The sequence below is a fragment of the Archocentrus centrarchus genome, chromosome 14 (assembly GCF_007364275.1).
Source record: "Archocentrus centrarchus isolate MPI-CPG fArcCen1 chromosome 14, fArcCen1, whole genome shotgun sequence".
Taxonomy (NCBI): Eukaryota; Metazoa; Chordata; class Actinopteri; order Cichliformes; family Cichlidae; genus Archocentrus; species Archocentrus centrarchus.
In genome coordinates, this window is record NC_044359.1 from 22,245,481 (window position 1) to 22,268,763 (window position 23,283).

Consider the following 23,283-nt stretch of genomic DNA (forward strand, 5'->3'; position numbering starts at 1 on the left):
ATAACGAATTACAATATGGTGTCATAACGTCTGCCAGGGGGATACAGGTATTGAAACAATCATTTACCGAAACATATTACATAAATACATTAAAGAGAGCACATAAGGAGCAAGTTTTAATGGCTTTAGTATTGGTGAAGTTTCTAATAATTTGAATATATTGTTTGACCTAATTTTCAAAAAATGGAAATAAGAGGTATTTGATTAGTGTAACGGCATTTGTGAATATGCCATTTGGCGAAGTATATATTAAGGTTAATTATATAGTATTGTTTTTTTTAGTTATTGGGTAATCAATGAAGCCAAACAATACGTGTTCAAAGCAAAGGGAGACATCCGGCTCAATAAAAGTAGAGATCAAAGTGCAAATATTTTTTCAGAATTGAGCAGAGAGGGGGCAAGACCAAAATAAATGGAACATGTCTTCTGGGTTTACCTTACAAAAAGAGCAAATAATGTCTATATTGTTGTTAAAACACTGTAGAAAGATTTTGGATGGGTAAAACCTATGAATAATTTTAAATGATACTTCGTTTACTTTATTAGTTGTCATGTATCTGGCTGGTAAAGTCCAAATCCTTTTCCAGTTAAGGTTATCAATAAATGTGTTCCAATAAGATACCATATATGGGGTTGACACAACATCTTTTTGAAATAATGAACATATACGACGGTTGCTATTACGAGTTGAGGAGAAACAAATTTGACCAATTTCAAGTTTGGTTGGATCAAAAGCTAATAGTGCTGGATTCCGTCCTGCTGTATTCCTGAGTAAAATAATTGCTCTATCAGGGATGACACATGTGCTCCAGCTGCTGCGTCTCTCGACTCATGTCTGTCTACGCTGCTTCCACTGACATCCCCAGCCAATCATAGAGGAGCAGCTGAATAAGAAACCAATCACAGAGCAGAGAGCTATGGTAATGAACTCAGCCAATGGCTGTGAACCTCAGATGGAACAAGAGGAAAGGGGGGCGCATGGCAGCAGGTGACAGCATCGGAGAGGAGCAGTAAAGAGTAGTAGTAAAGAGTTTGCGCTGGTCATGTAAATCACGTAGCAAATCACGTAGTACCTATCATTGGGTACTTTTAAGTGGTTATACGGAAATTCATAAGCTTTTCCAGTGGGTATACGGCGTATACCAGCGTATCACTTAGACTACACCACTGACTATGACTCCCCACCCACCCAAGCCGCATAGCGTCACACAGCATGGGCTGTGATTAGTTAATCATTCAATCTTCTTCTTATTGAGGTTTTGAAGCAGTTAGCAGACACTGTCTCCATGAGTTAAAAAGAGGAACTGCATGCTGAGTTATATTCATTGCCTGTGCTGGTGTGCACGGACCCTAAAAATCCAAGCTCGGGCGACGTTTGGCCCACGGGTTGTACTTTGGACACCCCTGCTTTATTTTACTCTGTATAACATCTTGTAGGAACAGCATGGCAACATGGTAGATGATTCTAATGTTTGGTCACCTATGAAAATATTAATACCAAAAAAATCTATATTTATTATGACTATAATGACTATAATGATCAAATAGAAGGAATGAGATTTTGGATGGTTCTATAACAAACATGCAAAGACTGAGATTTATATTATAACACATTTCTCTGCTGAGTTCAATGAAACTCTCACCTGGGTATAAATAAACGCCACCCATGGATACATTTTCCTCTTAAGGTACTTGTAGGGTTCCCCATACTCTTTGTGAAGTCCACAGAGACCTTTGACTTCATCTTCATCTGTATGAAAAAAAGGGCGTAATGATTAAAAATATCGAATCCAATGTTGTTCGCATAGACAGTATAACACATTGATGCAGCTTCCAGGTCAAAAAAATGAAGCCAATTGGGAAGTGCCTTAAAGCTGTATCCTATTGGAAGGCCACCAGATGATGATAGCTGTGGTCTGTTACCTGCGTGTTTGTTTATTTGTGAAGGAAGACACTATGTTTTCCTAACTTGTCCCGCCCTGTCACAAAATTATATAAGTTCTGATTGGATGTAGTCCTGCTAAGCATATTCGTCTCATTTTCATTTGTTGACAAAAGTGTCAATTAATTTCGTCATCATTTTTATCCTCAGGTAGTTTTTATTGAGTTATCATCTCGTTTTCGTCATGAAAAAAAGGGTCGTTGACGAAAACTAATATTTATTAAAAAAAAAAAAAACACACACTAAGCTGTCATTTTAATGATGAGAAAGAGAATCGGAAATAGCTGCAGTTGATAAGGTATGTTACAGTCATCTTTAATAGTGAACAGTCATTGGTTATGCCATTGCTGTTTAGGAGCATTTGGACCTGGGAATGACGTCAGACCTAAAGACCGGATTAACACTGCTGGGCTGTTGTGTTTGTAGCCCCCTCCTGATGAAAAAAGAGCCAGCTCCTGTCATTCACTTCAAAGAGCCAGCTCTTAGAGCCGAAACGTTCGCGACCGACCATCACTGACTGCACCTGTGGCTGCGTGAGTGCTGCTGTGCTTAATTGGGTAAAAAAAAAAAAATTCTGATCACCGGCCGTTCAGGAAACCTCCCGAACCTCCCGATGGCCACCACGCCCCTGCTCAGGTATAATCAGGAGCTTTGGAGATGGGTTTCAGATTGTTTCGAAGCTTCGATACAATTCCGGCACGAATGCTTCAGTGTTTCACAAAGCCTTGTTTTGCCCATCACTAATGATAGGCAGAGATGGACCCAGATGCAGGAGGACTCCGGAAACAGGCATAACTTAAAAGGTGTTTATTGAAAAACAAAAACCAATATCCTCCTGGGAGCCAAATGTAGAAAGTAATCCAAAAACAAACAAGGCTTGACAAGAACACACAGGCACTCCAACATGACAACAAGCAGAGAAAACACAGGACTTATATACACAGGAGGGCTAATGAGGGAAAGTGGAAACAGCAGGGAGCACAGCTGAACACAACACTGATGAGACAAGGGGAAGCAAAACTAAATACACTGCACAAGAAACATGACACTACCAAAATAAAACAGGAAGTGGGACAAGGGAAAACAGAGGTGGAGACTTGACACAGAACACAAGGAACTAGAAATAAACTGAGGACCAAAAACAAGAGAACAAATGACACTGGGCCACCGGCCCAGGACCATGACAGTCATGGTTAATTTCAAGCACAACTTACTGATCATTTCATCAAAAGTCTCTTGTAGGTTTTCTAAGGTATTCACTCTGAAATAATGGCGCCCTCCAGTTCCTGCTGTGAGGCGCATTAGGTCATCATCAAAGATGTCATCCCCAATTCCAAAAATATAAATGTCTGTAACAGAATGAAGCATAACATGACCACTTTTCTTTATTTGGTAAATAAATAATATAGTGAATTATGCATTAAAACACATAACAAAAGTCTGTTAGGAAGGATTGAGGTTGAATGATGAAAGTCTGTATAAAAATAGAAATGTGCACAAATCAGATGGAAAACTCACCAAGATAGTCATTTCTGGATTCATACTCGTTCATATACACCATATTTTTCATCTTTGCCACAGTGGCCGCTGGTGAACCACCCATGTTATAAGCACCTGCAGTGGGAAAACAATGTGTTAACCAGAGATGACAGAAGTACAGATACTTCTTTAAAAAAAAATACTCTGATAAAAATTGAAGTACTGATTTAGCTTCTTTACTCAAGCACCCCCTTCGAATGTTATCATTGCATTAAATGCACATTATTAACAGTTATCAGACCCATAGTTAAGGGCCAGGAGGGGCCGTCTCCACCTCATAGCCAGTCAAAAAGGCTGTTATCATCATTCTAATTGAGGAACACTGTTCTGGTATGACGTGGACTGGAGTGGATGTCTGGAGTGGATCTGGATTCATCGTAGTCCCTCCCAGCAGCCAGCTACTGCTCTAATTCAGCCGATTCGAATGTTATCAGTTCTTAAATGCACTTTATTAACAGTTATCAGTCCCATAAGTGTAGTTCAGACTGGCCCTCCTGCACCTACTAGCCGTCTCAGTAGGCCGTTATCACTAATTACAGCGGAATCCAGATCCACTCCAGACATCCACTCCAGTCCACATCACACCGGAACAGTGATCCTTGATTAGAACGATGATAACAACCTTTTTGACCGGCTAGGAGGTGGAGACGGCCCCTCGTGGCCCTTAACTATGGATCTGATAATCGTTAATAACGTGCATTTAATGGACTGATAACATTCAAATCGGCTGACTCAAGTAAAAGTGAAAAAGTACAGGCTCTGACATGTTCCCATGTAGCTCTTTGGAGGACATTTCTGCCACCTAGCATCATCAACTTAGATTCAAACTCATCTCTGCAACACTTCATGTAACCAAACTCTGACCATGAACACAGCAGCTACTGTGCACAGTTCAACAGAGGTTTACTGTAAAATTCACCACAGTACACCAACTAACAAACTATGCAGTGAACTTTAGTCTCTGCATGCCAGTCCAAGGGTTCTCTGAAGACTTGCCAGGTGGTTTGAGTCTCTCTCAAGGTTCCAATCCATTTTTTTCTTCCATGCCAGTCCATTGATTTGAGCTAGCGGTCACCGAGCAGTTAAGAACTGCCTATAGAATCTAAGCATCATCAGTTTAAAATTAAATTCATCTCTGCAGATATAACCTAACTGACCATGAACACAGCTGCTGTGCACCAAACACAGAGTTTTAATGTAAATTCACCACAGTACAGCAAACTAACCTGTTTATCCTGCACTAAGCTGCAGTATTTTCATGCAGCCTTTGAATATCACAGTCACCTCACTTTGTTTTGCAGGACATTTCACAATATGAGAAAACATAAATTCACATCATATATAGATCCAAGATCTGATAAATGAGGACATTACATGTACACTTTAAATTTCTAGTTTATCAAATGTCACTGAGCAGTCCTTATGAGGTCGTAGCTGTGTGGTGTCTCTTAAGACAGCCATAATTATTGTTAGTGACATCACAAGTATATGCCACCGCTCCTCTGTAAAGAGTGTGGGAGAAACGTGTGGCAGATGGATGCATGGACCAAGACGGACCAATATTTTTATCTCCCTAACTCATAATAATGTCACGGGTTGTGCGAACACTGCTTATTTCATGTTTGATAATACCACAGCCATTCAATCAGGCTTTGTAAGGTTGGTGAAGAGTGTGTTTATTAAAGGACAAACACTGTGGAATTCCCAAGTACCAGTGTGCCTGTGAGTTTTTGATTGTCTGCTGATTATGTCTGCCGCCTCCTCTTCATCACTGAACACAACAGAACGTTACAAGTTGTCTGGTGTTCTGGATGCCTGAAATTCCCTATGGCTTTTACCACTCCTGGGAAGGGACATTAGATGTAAGGCCCCTTCCTGAGGAGAGAGCCCTAGGGTCAGAGGAAGGAGGCCCAGGATCAGAGGTCTCCTCAGTCAATAACAAATGTACAAAGGCCATCTTGCATTCCTCTGGGAGTAGCTTTAGCCAGCCCTAAAGGTAAAGTCATATGTAACAGATGTTAGGGGCAGGACATCTATGCTATAAAAGCTGACATTTTCTGTTCAAACGGGAGAGTGTTCGATACAACACTGTTCTTCCTTGTAATGAATCTTTGTTATTCAGAGACTGTGTCAGCAGAGAATTTCTTCAACACATATATAGAGCATCGCTATCAAGACACAACACTTACCTTTAAATATAACCTCTCTGCTTCCTCTCCTGCCCTTTTTCTTATATCTTTCTCCATCTCTGAGTGAACTTCTCTCTCATTCTGGGAAATATAGCAGCTAGACCTTTAGCTAGCAGACACTGTGTGTGACAAACTGCACACAAAGAGTTTGTGTGTTTGCTGATATTTGTTGAGCTGATGGAAATGTTGAATCTAAAATTACCTGCCACCACACATTACTCCCTTTATTTTCACTCCTCTTCAGTAGCGCTAGCTAGATCAGAAGTACCATGACCACAACTAACGCACATTTGAACTCGTTCTGAAGTTGTGCTAAAAAAAAGTGATTGTCAAAAAGTGATTTCCAATTATTCTGTCTTTTTTATGTGTAATGTCTTTGTTCATATTGGTAAATAGAATGTAGTCACAAGATTTATGAATGCGTATATACAAAATGAATAAATGACTGTTTTTCAAATATCTTTATTACTGTGTTTTTGTACCTACATTATAATCAATCCAGTACTTTTTGGCCACTTAAAATATCTTTATTGATCCATGATGTTATATTTGTTGTAATTTCTGCTGTCCTCTTAACCAGATCTCTCTGAAAAAAGACATTTTTAATGTCAGTGACTATATATATGAAAATAACAGCCAAAAAGCGATTGTACCTTGTGACAGGAGTGTTGTTTCTAACTCAAAAGGACTTTCATGATAGATTTGTTTGACATGTGGTTTGCAAATGTTAAGCCAAAGTCATTTACAACAGTTTAAATATAGCCAGTAATTTTTTGGCAAATACTGGAAATCACTTTTTGGCAGATGATCATGTTTTGGTACAACATCGGTCCACTGTAACCCCTGAGTACAGCATTGTAAATGATGCTAAATAATATGATTTTGCCTCTTTCATCATTTCATGTATGCAATAAGCCCCAGTGATGGAGGATACTTTAGCAGGATTGCCTTTTCTGTGTTATTGTTCCTCCATTTAGTCTCAGATTGCAAGTAATTGCTATCAGAAATATAAATAAGCACATTTTCCCAAATTTCAAGTCAAATGTAGAGCAAACCTGAAAAATTACATTCATAATTTTCCTGCATTGAGCAAAATTGTCATCTTCACTGCTCAAATTAACCCTGTGAAATGAAATTCATCATTGGTAATATGGTCTCATGATGTAATATTAAGTGAGATATTGGGGTGCTTCTTAATGTTGATGACTTAGTCCTCATGGAGTTTAAAGTGTATCAAAAGGCTTAAAAATACCATCTGTAAAAAGGATGAGGGCATGATGATGCTCCTTAAAACTCTCCACTCCAGTTCGAATCTTTATAATAGCCATTTTCTCCAAGAATTTCTCGAAGACGAGGTTCAGATTTGTTCCTGTGTTTCTGTCTTTGAGCACAAAAACAAACTTATCTTATTATTAGTAACCAGCTGAGTAGTAAGTACAATAACAGTGTCTCTGTGCTTTACTCACCACCAACTACAAATTCTTCTAATTTAGATTTGACATCTGGTGGTTTTTCATCCAAAAAGTCAATGATGTTGACAATTTCATAGAGTTCAGAGGAGAAAAAGATGATTTCATAATTTGGGGTCACGGTAAAAGATGAAATCTGTTGGTACATAAAGAAAATCAGTTACATACAAAGTGGATGATCTCACATGAACTTTTGACACAACGTAGTGAACACATGTAAACTTAATGCAACACCTCCTTACACCTCAGACTGCTTATGGTTGTTATTTTGTTTAGTAATTGATCCATAAATCAGAAGAAAGTGCATCCTGTACTGAGCACTGACAACAAGCCAAAGGACTCATGCCAAGAAGCATCAGTCACGATTATGAATTGTAATACATAATGAAATTTACTTCTAATGGGCTGCTGTGCTGGCAGGAAGAGTGGATGAGATTTAGTGTGTATGTTATGTGCACATGATGGCAGATGTGATGCATAAAGTGTGTAAGTGTAAAAAGCTTCACATATACATATTCATATTTAAATACAGAAATAAACCTTTCACTGTCTAGATGGCAGCAATAATAACTAATTAAACTCTAGCATATCATTTTATCAAGTAATTGATTAAATGTTCAGACTAACTAATATATTTCTAACATGTTTTAACAACTCAGCATATACACTACTCACAAAAAGTTAGGGATATTTGGCTTTTGGGTGAAATTTCAGGACGAGCCTAAAATGCATTCAAACCTTTACAGGTGAACTTAATGTGACCTTCTCTAAGCTTTTGAATGCACATGTCCAACTGTTAAATGTTTCAGAACTTTTTGCACAAATTGCTGTTCTCTAACGAGGAGCTTAACGGCAAAATTCACAACAGGTGTTTGATCCTCGAATCGACCAATATATGTCCTGGTTCATGATGAGGACGACTGTTTAAACACCAGCTCTAATTGAACCAGGACATTTATTGGTCGATTCGAGGATCAAACACCTGTTGTGAATTTAGAAGGTCACATTAAGTTCACCTGTAAAGGTTTGAATGCATTTTAGGCTCGTCCTGAAATTTCACCCAAAAGCCAAATATCCCTAACTTTTTGTGAGAAGTGTATATTGCCAGCATCCATCAACAGCTGTCTGTAGCTTCACCTCATGCACACCCTCAGACCTCTAAACTAAGCCCACAATTTGCAATCCTAATATAACTCTAGTCCAAGTACAATGTTGCTGACTGTTTGGAAATTCAGCACATTGTAGCACGGAGAGAGTACTGTGGCAGTTTACCATAAAAAACAAAAAGCTTTGAGTATTTGGTTTTATATCATTTTGGAAACTCTGCATGCCTGTGTTTGTTTCTCACCTTTGTAATAAGTTTTGCGACTGCATCTCTGGATTTATTGATATACATCTCATTGATACTCTCAGAAATATCCACACCAATGTAAATGTTTAGTGTTCCATTTTTTGAAATCCTGATTCTTCTCCCCTTCTGTATGACACCTGAACAACAAAAGAACCCACATAAAGACAAAGCACTGTTCTTGATAGATTATTATATAGACAGCATATTTGCATTAACGAGCAGTTAGAGGTGTACCTAACAAAGTGACCAGCGAGTTGTTCTGTTTAGGCATATTTAAATAACAATAAAAACAAATGTATGAGTGTGTAATGAGAAAATTAATGATAATATAATAATATAAGCTTCTTTTTAGTTAAAGCCATCTAAACAACTCCTCCATATAATGCAATCATATGAGAACAACTCAAGGCCCTTGGCATGAGATATGGTCAAGATGACCTACTGAAGTTCAAACTGAGCATCAGAATGAAAGGAGAAAGGTGATAAGTCCAAGTATTGCAGAATTTGATGATCTACTGGGATTTTCTTGCATAACCATCTTTGGTCTAAAAAAGAGAAATTATCCAGTGAGCAGCAGTTCTCTGCGTAAAAGATCAGAGGAGAATGGCCAGACTGCTTCAAGCTGAAAGGAAGGCCACAGTTTTGTGATTTGGCGCTATATAAATAAAACTGAACTGAACTGAATATCTGTCTTGCCATTGTACTCAAAGAAATCCCCTCTGGGGCTCTGGTGCTTTCTCCCAACTTTTGCTGTCACGCTTATTTTGCAGACTGGCAGTGAGCACACACACACACACACACACACACACACACACACACACACACACACACACACACACACACACACACACACACACTGAGGTGTCATATGGTGCTCCCACCTAAAACTTCTAGAGTGGAAAAAATGATTTCATATCACTCCACAAGGTTTAAACAAACTGACAAACACAAAAACAAAGGGCATTTTATCTATAAATCCAGTTTGTGTTAGTTTGTAAATGCACAATACAGTTTCAGTTAGTTATCATTTCTCTCATTTTTAATTACAGTTTTTTGTTGTTTTGTTTTTTTAAACCTGTCATGTCTGGCAGTTTTCGCAATCGGAATGATAATCCGAAGGCACTATTGTACCAAACATTTTAAGGCATGGTTGGCATTAAATTTCCTAAATTTTAATGATAAGAAGACTGAGGTAATGGTGTTTTGTCCCAGTGGCTCCTAAACAACATCTTCCATTGACCTGGGGCCCTTGGAATCTTATTTAAGGCAGACCGTCTCAAACTTAGGTGTGAAAATTGATAGTGATCTTAAAATGGATTTCCAGGTCAGGGCAGTGGTTAAGTCCTGTTTTTACCATCTTAGGCAATTGGCAAAGATTAAACCGATCCTTTCAAAACCACATTTTGAAACAGTGATCCATGCCTTCATTACATCTCGGCTTGACTACTGTAATGCTCTTTACCTTGGAATTAGTCAATCCTCCCTTAAGCGCCTTCAGCTCGTCCAGAATGCTGCTGCGCAGCTTCTGATGGGGGCCAGAAGGACAGAGCATATCACTCCTATTCTGGCTTCACTACACTGGTTACCAGTGCATTTTAGAGTTCATTTTAAGATTCTCTTATTTGTTTTTAAATGTTTACATGGTCTTGCCCCATCTTATCTCTGTGAGCTGTTAAACCCATACCTCCCAGCTCGTTGTCTCAGGTCAGCTGATCACCTGCTCCTAGAGGTACCAAGGTTGAAGTTGAAGCTCGGGGGTGACAGAGCTTTTAGTGTTGCTGCTCCTAAACTATGGAACAACTTGCCGTTGCATATTAGGAGTGCTCCTTTATTGTCGACTTTTAAACCTGCTCTTAAGACACATTTTTATTCCCTGGCTTTTAATACATGCTGAGACTTGTTTTATTTGTTTTATTTGTTTTATTGTGTTAGTTTTTTATTGTCGTTGTTGTCATTGTTATGTGTATTGGCTCATTGACCTGTATCTGTACAGCACTGTTGCAATTGCTGTTGTTTTAAAGTGCGTTATAAATAAAGTAGTAGTAGTAGTAGTAGTAGTAAACATATTTGCCTTTACAAGAAGTGCTCTTTAAGTTTTCTATAGGCTATTCTTGTTAATTGTATTTTTATTTTATTTATTCTTGCCAGATCTGACAGGCAGGGAAAGAAAAGAGAGAGAAAAAATAAAAAAAAAAGGGCGGGGGAGACAAAAAAAAAAAAAAGAAGATAAAAGCTACACATACATACACATTCACATATATATATATATATACATACACACACATATATATATATACATACACATACATATACACACACACACACACACTCTTACTGTAGTTTGTAGTAATGTATATGTGTTCCTCTGTCATGGAACGTACTTTATAATGAGGGCAAGAAGCCGCAACCACCCCCCTCGGGATCCAGAGGCAGGCAGGGTAAGACCCAGGGGACCCGGGTCATCCACCGCCCACCAGGAGCTCGGAAGACTCGAGGCCACACATCCCAATGGCAACCGTGCGCACACCCCAGAGGAGGAAGACCCCAGACAGAGCCCCCACAGTCAACGGGCAAGAGCCCAGAGAGCCAGAGGCAATGAGCAGCCCACCCCCCAGCAGGCCGGCGCCCCCAGCACGAGCCAAGAATGCAGCCCAGGCGCCCAGGAATCGCCCGACACCCAGCAGAGCCCAACAAGCCATAGACCCAGCTGTCCACACACACATGTGTGCGTGCACACACACATGCACGCGCACACACACACACACACACACACACACACACACACACACACACACACACACACACACAGACACACACACACACATGCGCTTTGAGTGCTCATACTGAGTAGAAAAGCGCTATATAAGAACTAGTCCATTTACCATTTACATGCCAGTCACACACCCATGCTCATACACACGGACCATACATGGACATTAAATGTGGACAAGTGGCATCAGCACTGAGCCAGCGGCGCCTCAGAGAAGCAGCCAACCCAGCCCTGAACTACTAGCCAGTCCCTACCCCCGGCAGGGTGCATGAGACCTGGGTGTGGGAAGACCTGCCCACCCCCTCCTCCCACTCAAAATGATTGGGGTGATGTGTTAGGTGTATGTGTTTGTATGTAGTGGGAGAAATGTGTATGACTGTGTGAAAGCTACAGTGCTATTAAAATTGGGGGGGCAGATGTAACATGCGCACTGAACAGCAGCGCCCAGCAGTGAACAAATAAGTGGAGCCACCTTGGCAGCTCCACCCACTAACCACTGTGTGACATACTTGCCCCCCAAGGCCCTATGTGTGCTATGACGTGTTGTGGAAAAGGAGGGGTGGGACATCATGCAGCGCAGCGAGCAGAGTCAGGTGAGTGGCCACCCAAGGAACCTATTTGTGTGTGATGTGTTGTTTGATTGAGTAGGAGAAGGGGAAGGGTCAGGATCCATATGACCGGGAAGTAGAAGACTACCCCCAGAGGAAGAGAGACAGCTAACTACTGGCTTACTAAACACCCTAGTTTCTTACACCCAACCGCAGGGCAGGGAAGGCAGGTCCAGGGCCTGAAGTGACCACGCCCCCAGGGCACCACCATGCCCAAGGCCAGCACCCACCACCCACACCGCAGACAAACACAAACACGCACACCTCCACACATACAGACACACACACACACACACTCAAAAAGAGGACAACAAACATCACACCCACACACAAAAGACAACAGCAAACATCCTACCCACACCCGCATACACAAACACAGTGGTCCCGAGTCCAGGACCCACCAGTCCTCTGTGAGAACCGCTGCCCCCACAACTGAGCGCCCCACCCCCCCAGAGGACATGCGGGCACCCCGGCATCCCGGAATGCCGGCCAGACATCCCCACGCGGGCCAACCCACCCCACACGGTGGTGCACCCAAGGGGGTGCAGACCCTTCCAGCACAGGAAGGGGCCCAGCCGGGAAACAGGTGACCCCGGCACCAGGGCCCCAGACCCCACACCCCGACCCCCGCACAGGGGGCCAGCCAACCGGCCCGGGGCCAGCCCCCACCACCACGGGCACCCAAGCCCCCCCACCCAAAGACCATAAGAGCATCCATCCAAGCCCCCCCACCAACCAGGGCCCGCACTCAGACACCACAAAAAGGTCCTCAAAACGGACACCATAGTCCTCCAGTCCAAGAGCCATCAGACACCCGAGTCCCCCTGGCCCGCCCCCAGCCACCCGCCAGGCCTGCGAAGAGACAAGACTATAGCCAATCACCCCCACTAAATGATCGAATTGATCATTGGGGACCAGAGATAATCAAATTTGTCCAGTTGGTTTTTTGAGTTGGCAGACATTCTCGCTAGACTAATGTGATTGAAAAGTAAATTCTCATAGTGAGTAATACATAAGTCAGTTTTTGATTTCCAGTTCATGAGGATAGTTTTCTTAGCGATGCATAAGGCAGTAAGAACTAAATGTGACGTATTTGCTTCCATATCTAATTCACTTACATCACCTAAGATGCATAGTTTAGGTGAGGCTGGGATACTGCAATTAAACCATATAGATAAGTCTTCACATATCTTCTGCCAGAACCTTTGAACAGGCATGCAAGACCATATAGCATGCATATAATTCTCAGCGTGGTCGCCTGAACAATGAGTGCATGTATTTGAGTGTCTGAGGTCCATTTGGAACATTCCTTGTCCTGTATAGTGTGTTCTATGTAGATTTTTATATTGTATAAGTTGTAAATTTGGACTTTTAGATGTTTTAAAGATGTTTAAACATATATGTGTCCAGAAGTTTTCATCTGGGTTGATGGAAAGATCCTGCTCCCATTTTTTTAGTTGGGAGGGAAATTCAATCATTAATTTTTAACAATAGCTTGTATATTTTTGATAGCAATTTAGGAGTACAGAGATTAAGAAATTCTGTTACCCATACAGACATTTCCAAGTTCAGATCATTTAAATTAAATCTTCCCTGCATGATGGACCTCATTTGCTGATATTCCCGAAATCTACTGTTGCTGATTCCATATTTTGATATAAGTTCTTGAAATGGAATAAAGTTTCAATCTTGAATAACATGCTCTAGGTTATTTATACCCTTTTCATGCCATGACAGAAAATTCATTATTTTCTTTTTCTGGCATATATCTGGATTGTTCCAAATGGGTGTCAGTTTACATGGGATAAGTGAAGACTTAGTTATTTTTAAAAATTCCCACCAGGCTGTCAGAGAGGTGTTTATGTTAAGGCTTTTAAAGCAATTATCTTGCTTAATACAGGAGCTAATGAAAGGTAAATCAGAGATTTTTACTTTTCCACAGAGTGCTTGTTCTAGGTCCAACCATGGGCTGTCTAGTGAACTTGGTTTGATCCATTTTGAAACATATTGCAACCTGCTAGCTAAGATGTAGTGATAAAATTTTGGTAGCTCTAGACCACCACTGCATTTTGGCTTTTGTAAAGTTTTTAAACTTATTTGTGATGGTTTGTTTTTCCACAGAAATTTTGTCATTTTGTCAACAGAAGGTTTATTAGGGATCAGTGAGAACAAATAGAGGATTTTTGGCAAAACCATCATTTTAATGGTGGAAACTCTACCCATGAGTGATATAGGTAAACTATTCCAACGTGTGAGATCATCCTCTATCATTTTTAATAGAGGAATGTGATTTAACCAAACCAAGTCTGAGAGTAATTACAGTTTTTATTTAGTTCAGTTAACAACATTTTTTTTTCAATTTCCGTTTACTCATTTCCGTTAATGATAATAACCTTGGTCTGGCCACATCTATGAGTGCAACATTGGGTCGCACTCATAATGCCACCTAGTGGGAACAGGAAAACAGCATTAGACTGATAATTATCGTCCGATGAACATTAAATTTTCATTGTTGGATGTAGGCAATACATAAATCAGCATGACTTGTAATTATAGTTATAGTTCGTTTTAATTTTTTTTTCTCTAATTCAGTTAGTTTTAATTAGTTTTCAGAGGAGTTTTGCTTATTTTTATAATTTTTTACTTTTGGTTTAACACTTAGTTTAGTTTCCATTAGTTTTAGTTTTTTCATAGTTTGTCAGTTGCAAGAGTGATTATTGCATAATATAAACTAGACAAAAAGATACTATTACAAAATTGTATTTAACAACCAACTGTTCACAAGACAGCAGCATTAATGCTAAATGGGTGTAATATTAAGGACACACATGAACATCAATAGGGAGAAACATAAAGAGAAACAAACTCCAAAACCCAATAAACTCTACAATAAACTCCCAATAAAGTTCAGCGTCAGTGCAATAGCTTAACAACACGTGAATGCAGCGAAAGTTTGACAAAAACAAACTGAACTCTTTCAAGGAATCAAAGCTCAAATCCAGCTGCATCCTGATGTTATCCACCACATGAAACTGGTTCTGTTTTTGGAGCTGCTCAAAGAGCTAGCTTGATTAGATGCTCACTAATTAGACTGCTGGGTCTTTGCGGGCTGATGTACACAACCCATATATGTCCGCATTCAGACTTGTATAGCTGGATTATGTGTGTTAATTACCTGTGTTTTATATGCAGTACCAGCTGGGACTTTTTCCCCTCTTTGGCCTGTGTAGCCGGCTTGTGCGCGCTTCTCAGGTGGACTTTAATGTTGGTGGTTTTTTCCACTTGGGAAATGTTCTGCACATCTTTTTCATCATCAACAACAAGACACTCGCTTCTATCTGTGCTATTATCCTAAAAGAAACGCCATATGGAGGCCACTACCATCACTTTGTGGACCAGCACGGTGCATGGACGCACACACACAGTTGCAGCACTCCCAGCTTAAACCGCTAGATCGGAAAAAATCATTTCATATCAATCCACAAGGCTTTTAAATAAAATAATGAAAACCAAAGTCATTTTATCTATAATTTCAGTTCATTTTAGTTAGTTTTGTAAACCCACAATATAGTTTTAGTTAGTTATCTTTTTTTTCTTTTAATTATCGTTATTACTTATTTCAGTTAATGAAAATGTTTTTTTAATTTCAGTTTTTGTTATTTCGTTCGTTTTTGTTAACTATAATAACCCTGCTATGGACAGTGTTTCTACAAAACAAAACTCTGGCAAGCCTTCCAGTCATAGTAGCCAAGGAAGTTCATATGCATCTTCTGCTACAATAAATTTGAAAGAAGAGGTCAATAGAGTAGCCCTCATTGCAAAGGCAGCAGCATTAAAGGAAAAGCAGACACTTTCACTCAAAAAAGTAGTTAACAACTGGAGATTTCAACATGCGGCCTCTGCCGCACAACTCAAAATATATACTAGATATAAATCACCTCAACTACAGCTTGGTGCTGCTGCTATAATACAGTCAAGTCATCAGGACAAAGATGAAGGTCAATGCAGGTATGAGACATCACCATCCAGAGATACCAAAGATAGACCAATGCTTTCAACTAACACACCAGTAGCTAAACCAAAGGTACATTCTGATCAAAGTTCAAACTCAATACCTGTAGCTGAGCAGGTTACTACAAGCAGGTCAGTAGCTGCACATTGAAACAAGGGCGTATACTATAGGTTGCATTCTCTCTATCATATTAGTGCAGGTGAAGTCAAAGAAAGGCAGTGGAGTAGTGGAGACCTATACCCTTATGGACCCAGGTAGCTCGGCAACATTTTGCACTGATGCACTTGCCCGAAAGTTGAACCTACTGGGCAGATATACGGACTTGGAGCTGAAAACCGTGAGCTCCAAGCATCATGTGGAAAGTTATTTGCTCACAGATTTGGAAGTGAGTGGGATTGATAGCAACAACTTTATTGATTTGCCTTAAGTCTTTACGCAAAAATGTATCCCTGTGTCAGGATATACAACAACAGGATATAGAAAAATGGGCCTACCTTAGTAAAGTCAGATTATCCAGCGTTAATGCAGATGTTGGACTCACTGGAAGCATACTCTGATTTGTTTTCTATGGCTAGATTGCTGTTTCACCACAATTTGAAATCTACCACCAGGCACGGCCAGTTTTGTTCACAATGGACACGCACGATATTGTGGCAGTCCTGTTTTGTGGGACAACAGAAAGCAAAATAGCGACCAGTGTGAAGGTGAGGGGGAAGAAGAGGAAGCTCAAATGACAATTTCAGCCTTCCTATTAAGCATAAAATCCCAAGAGTTGTCAGAGGCCTTGGAGAAAAAAAACTACAATTCCCAGCAAAATAATGTCACTTACTAGGGGATATTCCAACATAGGAAGTGCTGTTAGCAGCTGAATGGATCTTTTAAAACACCTGGATTATATTTTTTTGTTGTGTATGCTTTTTATGTGATTTCTGCAAACCCATTAGTGGAAGAAACATTGAATGGATGATATGTAAGTGTAATTCTCCTGGTTTATATGCAAAAAGAATTATTATAAGAATGCACTGTGTATTCATGCTGGTAAAGTCAAGGGTTTCACCCTTAAAGCAAATGACAATCCCACAAATGGAGTTGACAGTGGGAGCAGTTGCTGCGGTCATTGACAAAATGCTGAAAAAAAACATGTACAGTACAAATGGAACTACAGGAGTCAGCATACTGGACAAACAGTACAACCAGTGTTGTAGTCAAGACCACCTAACCCGAGACCAAGTCAAGACCAAGACCAGTGCCCCACGCTACATGACACAATAAAATGTTATACATGATCAAAGTCACTTCTCATATTGATCTGAAAGATCCACATTCCCATAAAAACACCTAGATGTTAAACACTCAGAGCTGAAATAAATGTAACCATCTTTATTTAATACTCCTGGGTGACTTCCATCATTTATCACAGAATGTAAAACAATTATTCATAGTTCATCACAATAGTCTTTACTTTTCTCTGCCTTTAATAAACAATACATAAAGTTATGTTGTTTTTAAACTAAATAAAAATGGGTGCTATTTCAAAACCACACAGCTAAAAGTGTAAAACTGAAAAAATGGCAAACAATCATCAACATTAAGAACTAAAGCCACAAATTGTTCTCTTGTACAGATTAAAGCTGCAGTACTTTGGCACTTTCATAAAAAAAAAAAATTGTCTTCTATATATTTTTTAAAACTGTTACCATGTTGTGGCGGTATGATGTGAGACAGATGATCTTTGAGCAGTGATGGCATAGTTACCAAGTCAAATTTATTTCTAAAGCACTTTTTTAAAAACAACAGTTGACCAAAGTGCTGTACAAAACAATACAGTACATAAAATAACATAACACAAACATCATTCAAGACAAAAAGATAAAATAGTTAAAATAACATATCAGCTAGGGTATAAAAGTGAGTTTTCAACCGGGTTTTAAAAATATCAACTGTTGGGGAGGTCTTGATGTGAAGGGGCAATGTATTCCATAATTTTGGGGCAACAACTGATCTCCTCTCAGTTTCAGTCTTGACCTCGGAATTGAAAGGAGCATAAGCTCGGCAGACCTCAACAATCTAGTAGGAACGTGTAAGCATAAGAGGTCGGAGAGGTAAAAGGGTGCTAAACCGTGCAAAGCTTTAAAAACAATATGATTTTTAAAAAAGTAATGTTTACTTAGTAATGCGTTACTCTAATCTGACTACTTTTTTTTCGGTAACGCGTAATCTAATGCATTACTATTTGCAATCCAGTAATCAGATTAAAGTAACTTATTACTGTGCGTTACTGTGCGTTACTGTGTTTGTCATTTTCCGTAGTAAAAAGATATATTTTTGCGTTCTTCTTGCGTCTTGGGGAGTGATGTCTGGCCGATGCAACAATTCAGTCATGTTTTTAGCATGAGGACAATAATAGCACACAGCAACACAAACGTAAAGAATGGAGGGAGGAGAGAGATGCGTGCTTTCTAGCTGGAAATACAGGCCCTATTTTGAGTTTGTGTTAGCTAAAGATGACAATATCAAGGTTCATTAGACACTCTGTGCTGGAGACAAAGCACTATCTAGCTTCAAAAGTACTATGTCAAATTTGAAGAGACATTTGGAGTCGCAGCATGGCACAGTCAAACTTACAGAGCAATTCTCACCAGGTGGTGCGAACGTTTCGGGCATCCATGCCCTTCTTCAGACAAAAAGGGCATGGATGCCCAAAACATTACCGATTAATTGAAGGTCTTTTTGTAATAAATTATTTCCCGGGAGTGCTCCGGTGTGTGGACTTTCTTCTCCCACCAATAAAATACAGCTCATTTAATATCATTTAATATAGCTCATTTAATATCAGTCTACTTTGTGTTATTTGTTAAATGATCATTTTAAAATACAGATATATCAACAAAAATGCAATTATTGTGACATTTACTTATTAAAATGTTTTACTGGCAATTTTAATTTGAGTCACCCAGTTACCGGAATAAAAACACTTGATGTTTGTATTCCGATAATGTAGACTATTTGGAGAAAGTGCATATAGTTCAGTCTAAATAAGACTAAGCAATCAGTGTTGAATAGCCCTATCATTTGTTTTGCCCTGTGATTTTATTTCATTTAAAATTTGTGTACAAAGTGTTGGTATCGGATCGGTATCGCCGATACCAGCTTGAATTTTACTCAGTATTGGATCGAAAAGGAAATCTGTGGTATCGAACATCACTACCATCTGCAGAGATGCACCGCGACTGGTCGGGGGCAGCTGATCGGGTCAGGAGGAGGGTCTTGGCATTGTCAATCACTTCTCGTGTACGCGCTGCTCAATGTACTAATTGCGGAGAAACAACTTACTGTTCCAGGAAAATGGTTTATCTGCTGTCATCGGTGGCCATTAGTGGTGGGCGGATCGATCCAAATATCGATAATATCGATACCAATGTTGGTATTGATATTGATCAATACCAGTGTAATGAGATCGATACTTTAGCTTCAGTTTCTCTTATGTATGCAGTGCAGCGGTTTCATCATAGATGCGAGCTGACTGTTTAAGTGCCACTCCTGTCCCAGCACAGAGCAGGCACACTTTGCTCCTCCCCTCCCTGCATTGTTTTTGATGTTATACCATCACGTGACACGTAACATATTTTACAGGCCACTTCCGGCCCTGCCCCCTACTTCCGGTCCATGATTTGATATCAAAAATATAAGACAATTTGGCCCTTTAAGTTACTTTTTTGACATTTAGCTTTCCCCTCCAATTAAGAGGAGTTAGCAAAATGTCAAAAAAGTAAGTTAAAGGGCCAAATTGCCTTATATTTTTCACCGGAGGCATAAATGTTTGATAATGTTGTGGAGTGATAATTTTGTACAGCTTGTTTATTTAAGAAATAATTAAGAAAATTAGTGAATGTAGGGAAATTTTTATTACATTTTTGTATTATACTTTGTGAACACTCTACCTGGAAAAAAAGTTTTAATTTGTTTTTGAGTGATCATTTTTTACACTGTATTTAAGAAAAAAATCCAGACATCACAATGTATGGGGAAAATTTTGTTACTGTTCTAATGTTTCAGAACAAAAACTTTTATTTTGATAAAGTATTTTTTATTTACCTATAAACTTTACCCAGTTCTATCTTGGTTTTTAACTAATTAATGATCCAAAGGGAAAAAAATTCCCAAAAAACTTAAACTTCATAAAAATTCTTCATAATTATTAAAAGTATCAGTATCAGCGATACTTGCCTTGTATTTACTTGGTATCAGATCGATACCAAATCTTGCAGTATCGAACACCACTAGTGGCCATGCTAACTAGCCTGAGCATTCATGACAGGCTCTACTGTTGGGGAGAACCAGTAGCATAGCAGAGAGCAAGGGGGAGAGTGTGAGCAGCACATACACAAGCATGATTGACAGTGCTGAGACCTCCTGGCTCTGATTGGTTGTTTCTGACCAAGCTGTGTATTTCTTCATGTGGTACTGGGAGTACTGGGAGAGGGCGAAGGGGCTCAGTCTTTTCATGGATTGTCTGTCTTATGCTGTGCTGTTACGACATGGTGACAGTTTTAACAAATATGGAAAAAATATATTTAGTGATATTTCCACAGTTGTGGTCTTGAATGGTCTTGAAATAAAATCCCGAGTTCTCAATGTCCGAGACCGACACAAGACCAAGTACAAATGTGGTCGAGTCCAAGACAAGACCGAGACCACCAAAAAGACCGGTCTCGAGTACTACAACACTAAGTACAACCCTCCTGAAGTACATCAAAAACAACACTCACAAATTCAAGACATTTGTTGCCAACAGGATTATCACTATTTGGGAAGTGACCAAGCCAACACTATGCAGGTATGCCCCAGAGGTCAGCGGGGATGACCCGGAGGTGAGAATGTCAGTTACCACAAACCTCGTTGATGCAATTGAAAGTACAGACTCTGAACAAACTCATTCAACACTACTCTATCTGGCATAAACTAAAAAAGGCTGTGGCATGCATGTTAAAATTTAAGGAAATACTCAAGCAAATCAGAAAGAAGAGAAAGGAATTGTGTGCAAAACATAGTAGTTTTCAAACTGACCAAGAGAGAAAGTGGGCCATAGAACAAATACAAACTTGCAAAACATCCATCCATCCATTCACTTCCGCTTATCCTGTTCAGGGTTGCAGGGGGGCTGGAGCCTATCCCAGCTGACATAGGGCAAGAGGCAGGGTACACCCTGTACAGGTCGCCAGCCTGTCGCAGGGCCAACACGGAAAGACAGACAACCATCCACACTCACATTCATGCTCTCATTCACACCTATGGCCAATTTAGAGTTTCCAATTAACCTAACCCCAGTAAGTGCATGTCTTTGGACTGTGGGAGGAAACTGGAGTACCCAATATATGTACCTGGAGGAAACCCATGCAGACACGGGGAGAACATGCAAACTCCACACAGAGAGAGAGGGGACTGGGCCAAGGTGGAATCAAACCCAGGCCTTCCAGATGGTATTCTAACTGTGAGGCAGTAGTGCTAACTACCACACCCCCGTGCTGCCAACTTGTAAAACAATGACAGATAAAGGAGTTCTAACCATCAAAGATTTAAAAAGGGAGCACAAAATGATCAAGTTCTGTCAAAACCAAAAATTTCAAGATGAAATCTCAAGCTTGAAAAGGGGAAACAATAATCAAAAGAAAAGCAGCCCTGTATAAATTTGATCCATGCTTCAAGATGGACTGATGAGAGTAGGAGGCTCCCTCAGCAAGTCTTGCATTCCAGCAGAGGCCATGCACCCAGTTATCATATGAAAGGACTCTCACATCACTACCCTGAAACTGCGGGACATTCATGAAAGGACTGGTCACTGCGGAAGAAACTATATGTTGTCTCAGTTGTGCCAAAGGCTTTGGATCCTCGCTTCAAATTCAGTCACACGAAAATTTGTCAAGATGTGTCTGCAGAAAGGTCAGAGCCAGATGGCAAGAACAAAAAAATGGCCGACCTGCCCTAAGAGAGACTTCAGTTAGACGAGTTACCATTCACACATGTTGGCACAGACTACTTTGGGGCATTTTTGGTTAAAAGAGGACGTTCAACTGTGAAGAGATATGGAGTACTATCCACATGCCTGATGACAAGAGCCGTGCATGTAGAGATCACTCACACATTAGACACAGACTCATGCTTAAATGCAATTTGCGGTTTATGTGCAGGAGAGGTCAGGTTTCTACCATTTGTTCAGACAATGGCACTGATTTTGTTTCTGCAGAATAGACTCAAAACTCACTTTTAAACCTCAGATTAAAAAAGTTTGTAATCGTGTTAAATATACTTTATCAATTTTTAGGTTTATAAGACCACAGTTATCACTACAGGCTTCTAAATTGTTCATGCATGCATGTGTTTTATCACACATAACTTATTGTCTCACAACTTGGTCACAAGCAAATACAACAGCACTGAAATCCATAGAGTCATTATACAAACAAACAATGAAAATATTGGACAAAAAACCATTAAGATATCATCATTGCAATATTTTAGACAAACATGGGTTCTTGGGTTGGGAGAATGTACTCAAATTCTCAAATCTGTGTCTTTTTTACAAAATTGTTAAAGGTCTGTCATCTCCACCACTAACTCAATTTGTAAATATAAGGAACAATACATCTCGATTAACAAGAGGTGCAATCCAGGAAGATTGTGTTGTTCCTTTCCGGAAAAGTGCTTTTGGTCAGAGTGCATTTTCGGTTACAGCTGCGCGGGAGTGGAACTCTATTCCTCAGACAATCAGAACATCTGCCACTTATAATCAATTTAAAAAACAACTAAAGAATTGGTTCATAACACATCACATCTGTGAACATTCTGTATAACAAACACCTTCTCCTAATCCAATCATGGGACCACCTGTGGCATCAATATGAACAAGTAATTTAGTTTTAATTACTTATACTTTTTATGAAAATTGTTGTGTAGTTTCCATATGTATTTATTGTATTGTATTGTTTGTATTGCTTGTATTTTCTCTCGTTCAATTTTGTGTAGTTTAGTCATTTCAATCTTGATTGTATAACTTTTGTTTGTTTTTCGTATGACAAATTGTGGTTGTCCAGGGACAACAGATGTAAAATAGCCTTTTGGCTAATTCTGGCACATTTACAGGATTGTTTATTAGTGTGCATTGTCCCTACTAAATAAATAAATTCAAAATCAAATTCAAAGAATGAAAACTATGTAATGCCATACAACACTAGAATCAAAGCAAAATTCAAGATGCACTTTGTCAAAGGGAAGTAGAGTGGATTTTTAATCCTCCAACAGGTTCTCATTTTGGGAGAAGTTGGGAAAGGCAAATGCGGTCAGTGAAAAAATTCTGAAGTCGGTACTCAAAGAACTGTCACAGTTTGGCTGTGTGGCTGGCAGAG

The 23,283-nt window shown here is 39.7% G+C and overlaps 1 protein-coding gene across 2 annotated transcripts in view; it reads right to left on the reverse strand.

The window, feature by feature from the left end:
* LOC115792067 (complement factor B-like) overlaps positions 1-23,283 on the reverse strand; it is a 67,133-nt gene that overhangs the window by 26,752 nt on the left and 17,098 nt on the right. For both annotated transcript variants that reach the window (XM_030746441.1, XM_030746440.1), the window contains 6 exons: positions 8,488-8,627; positions 7,137-7,275; positions 6,923-7,051; positions 3,461-3,556; positions 3,157-3,291; positions 1,644-1,750 (listed from right to left, as the gene is read on the reverse strand). In XM_030746441.1, coding sequence (XP_030602301.1) covers positions 1,644-1,750; positions 3,157-3,291; positions 3,461-3,556; positions 6,923-7,051; positions 7,137-7,275; positions 8,488-8,627 — 746 coding nt within the window. The remainder of the gene's footprint in view (positions 1-1,643; positions 1,751-3,156; positions 3,292-3,460; positions 3,557-6,922; positions 7,052-7,136; positions 7,276-8,487; positions 8,628-23,283) is intronic.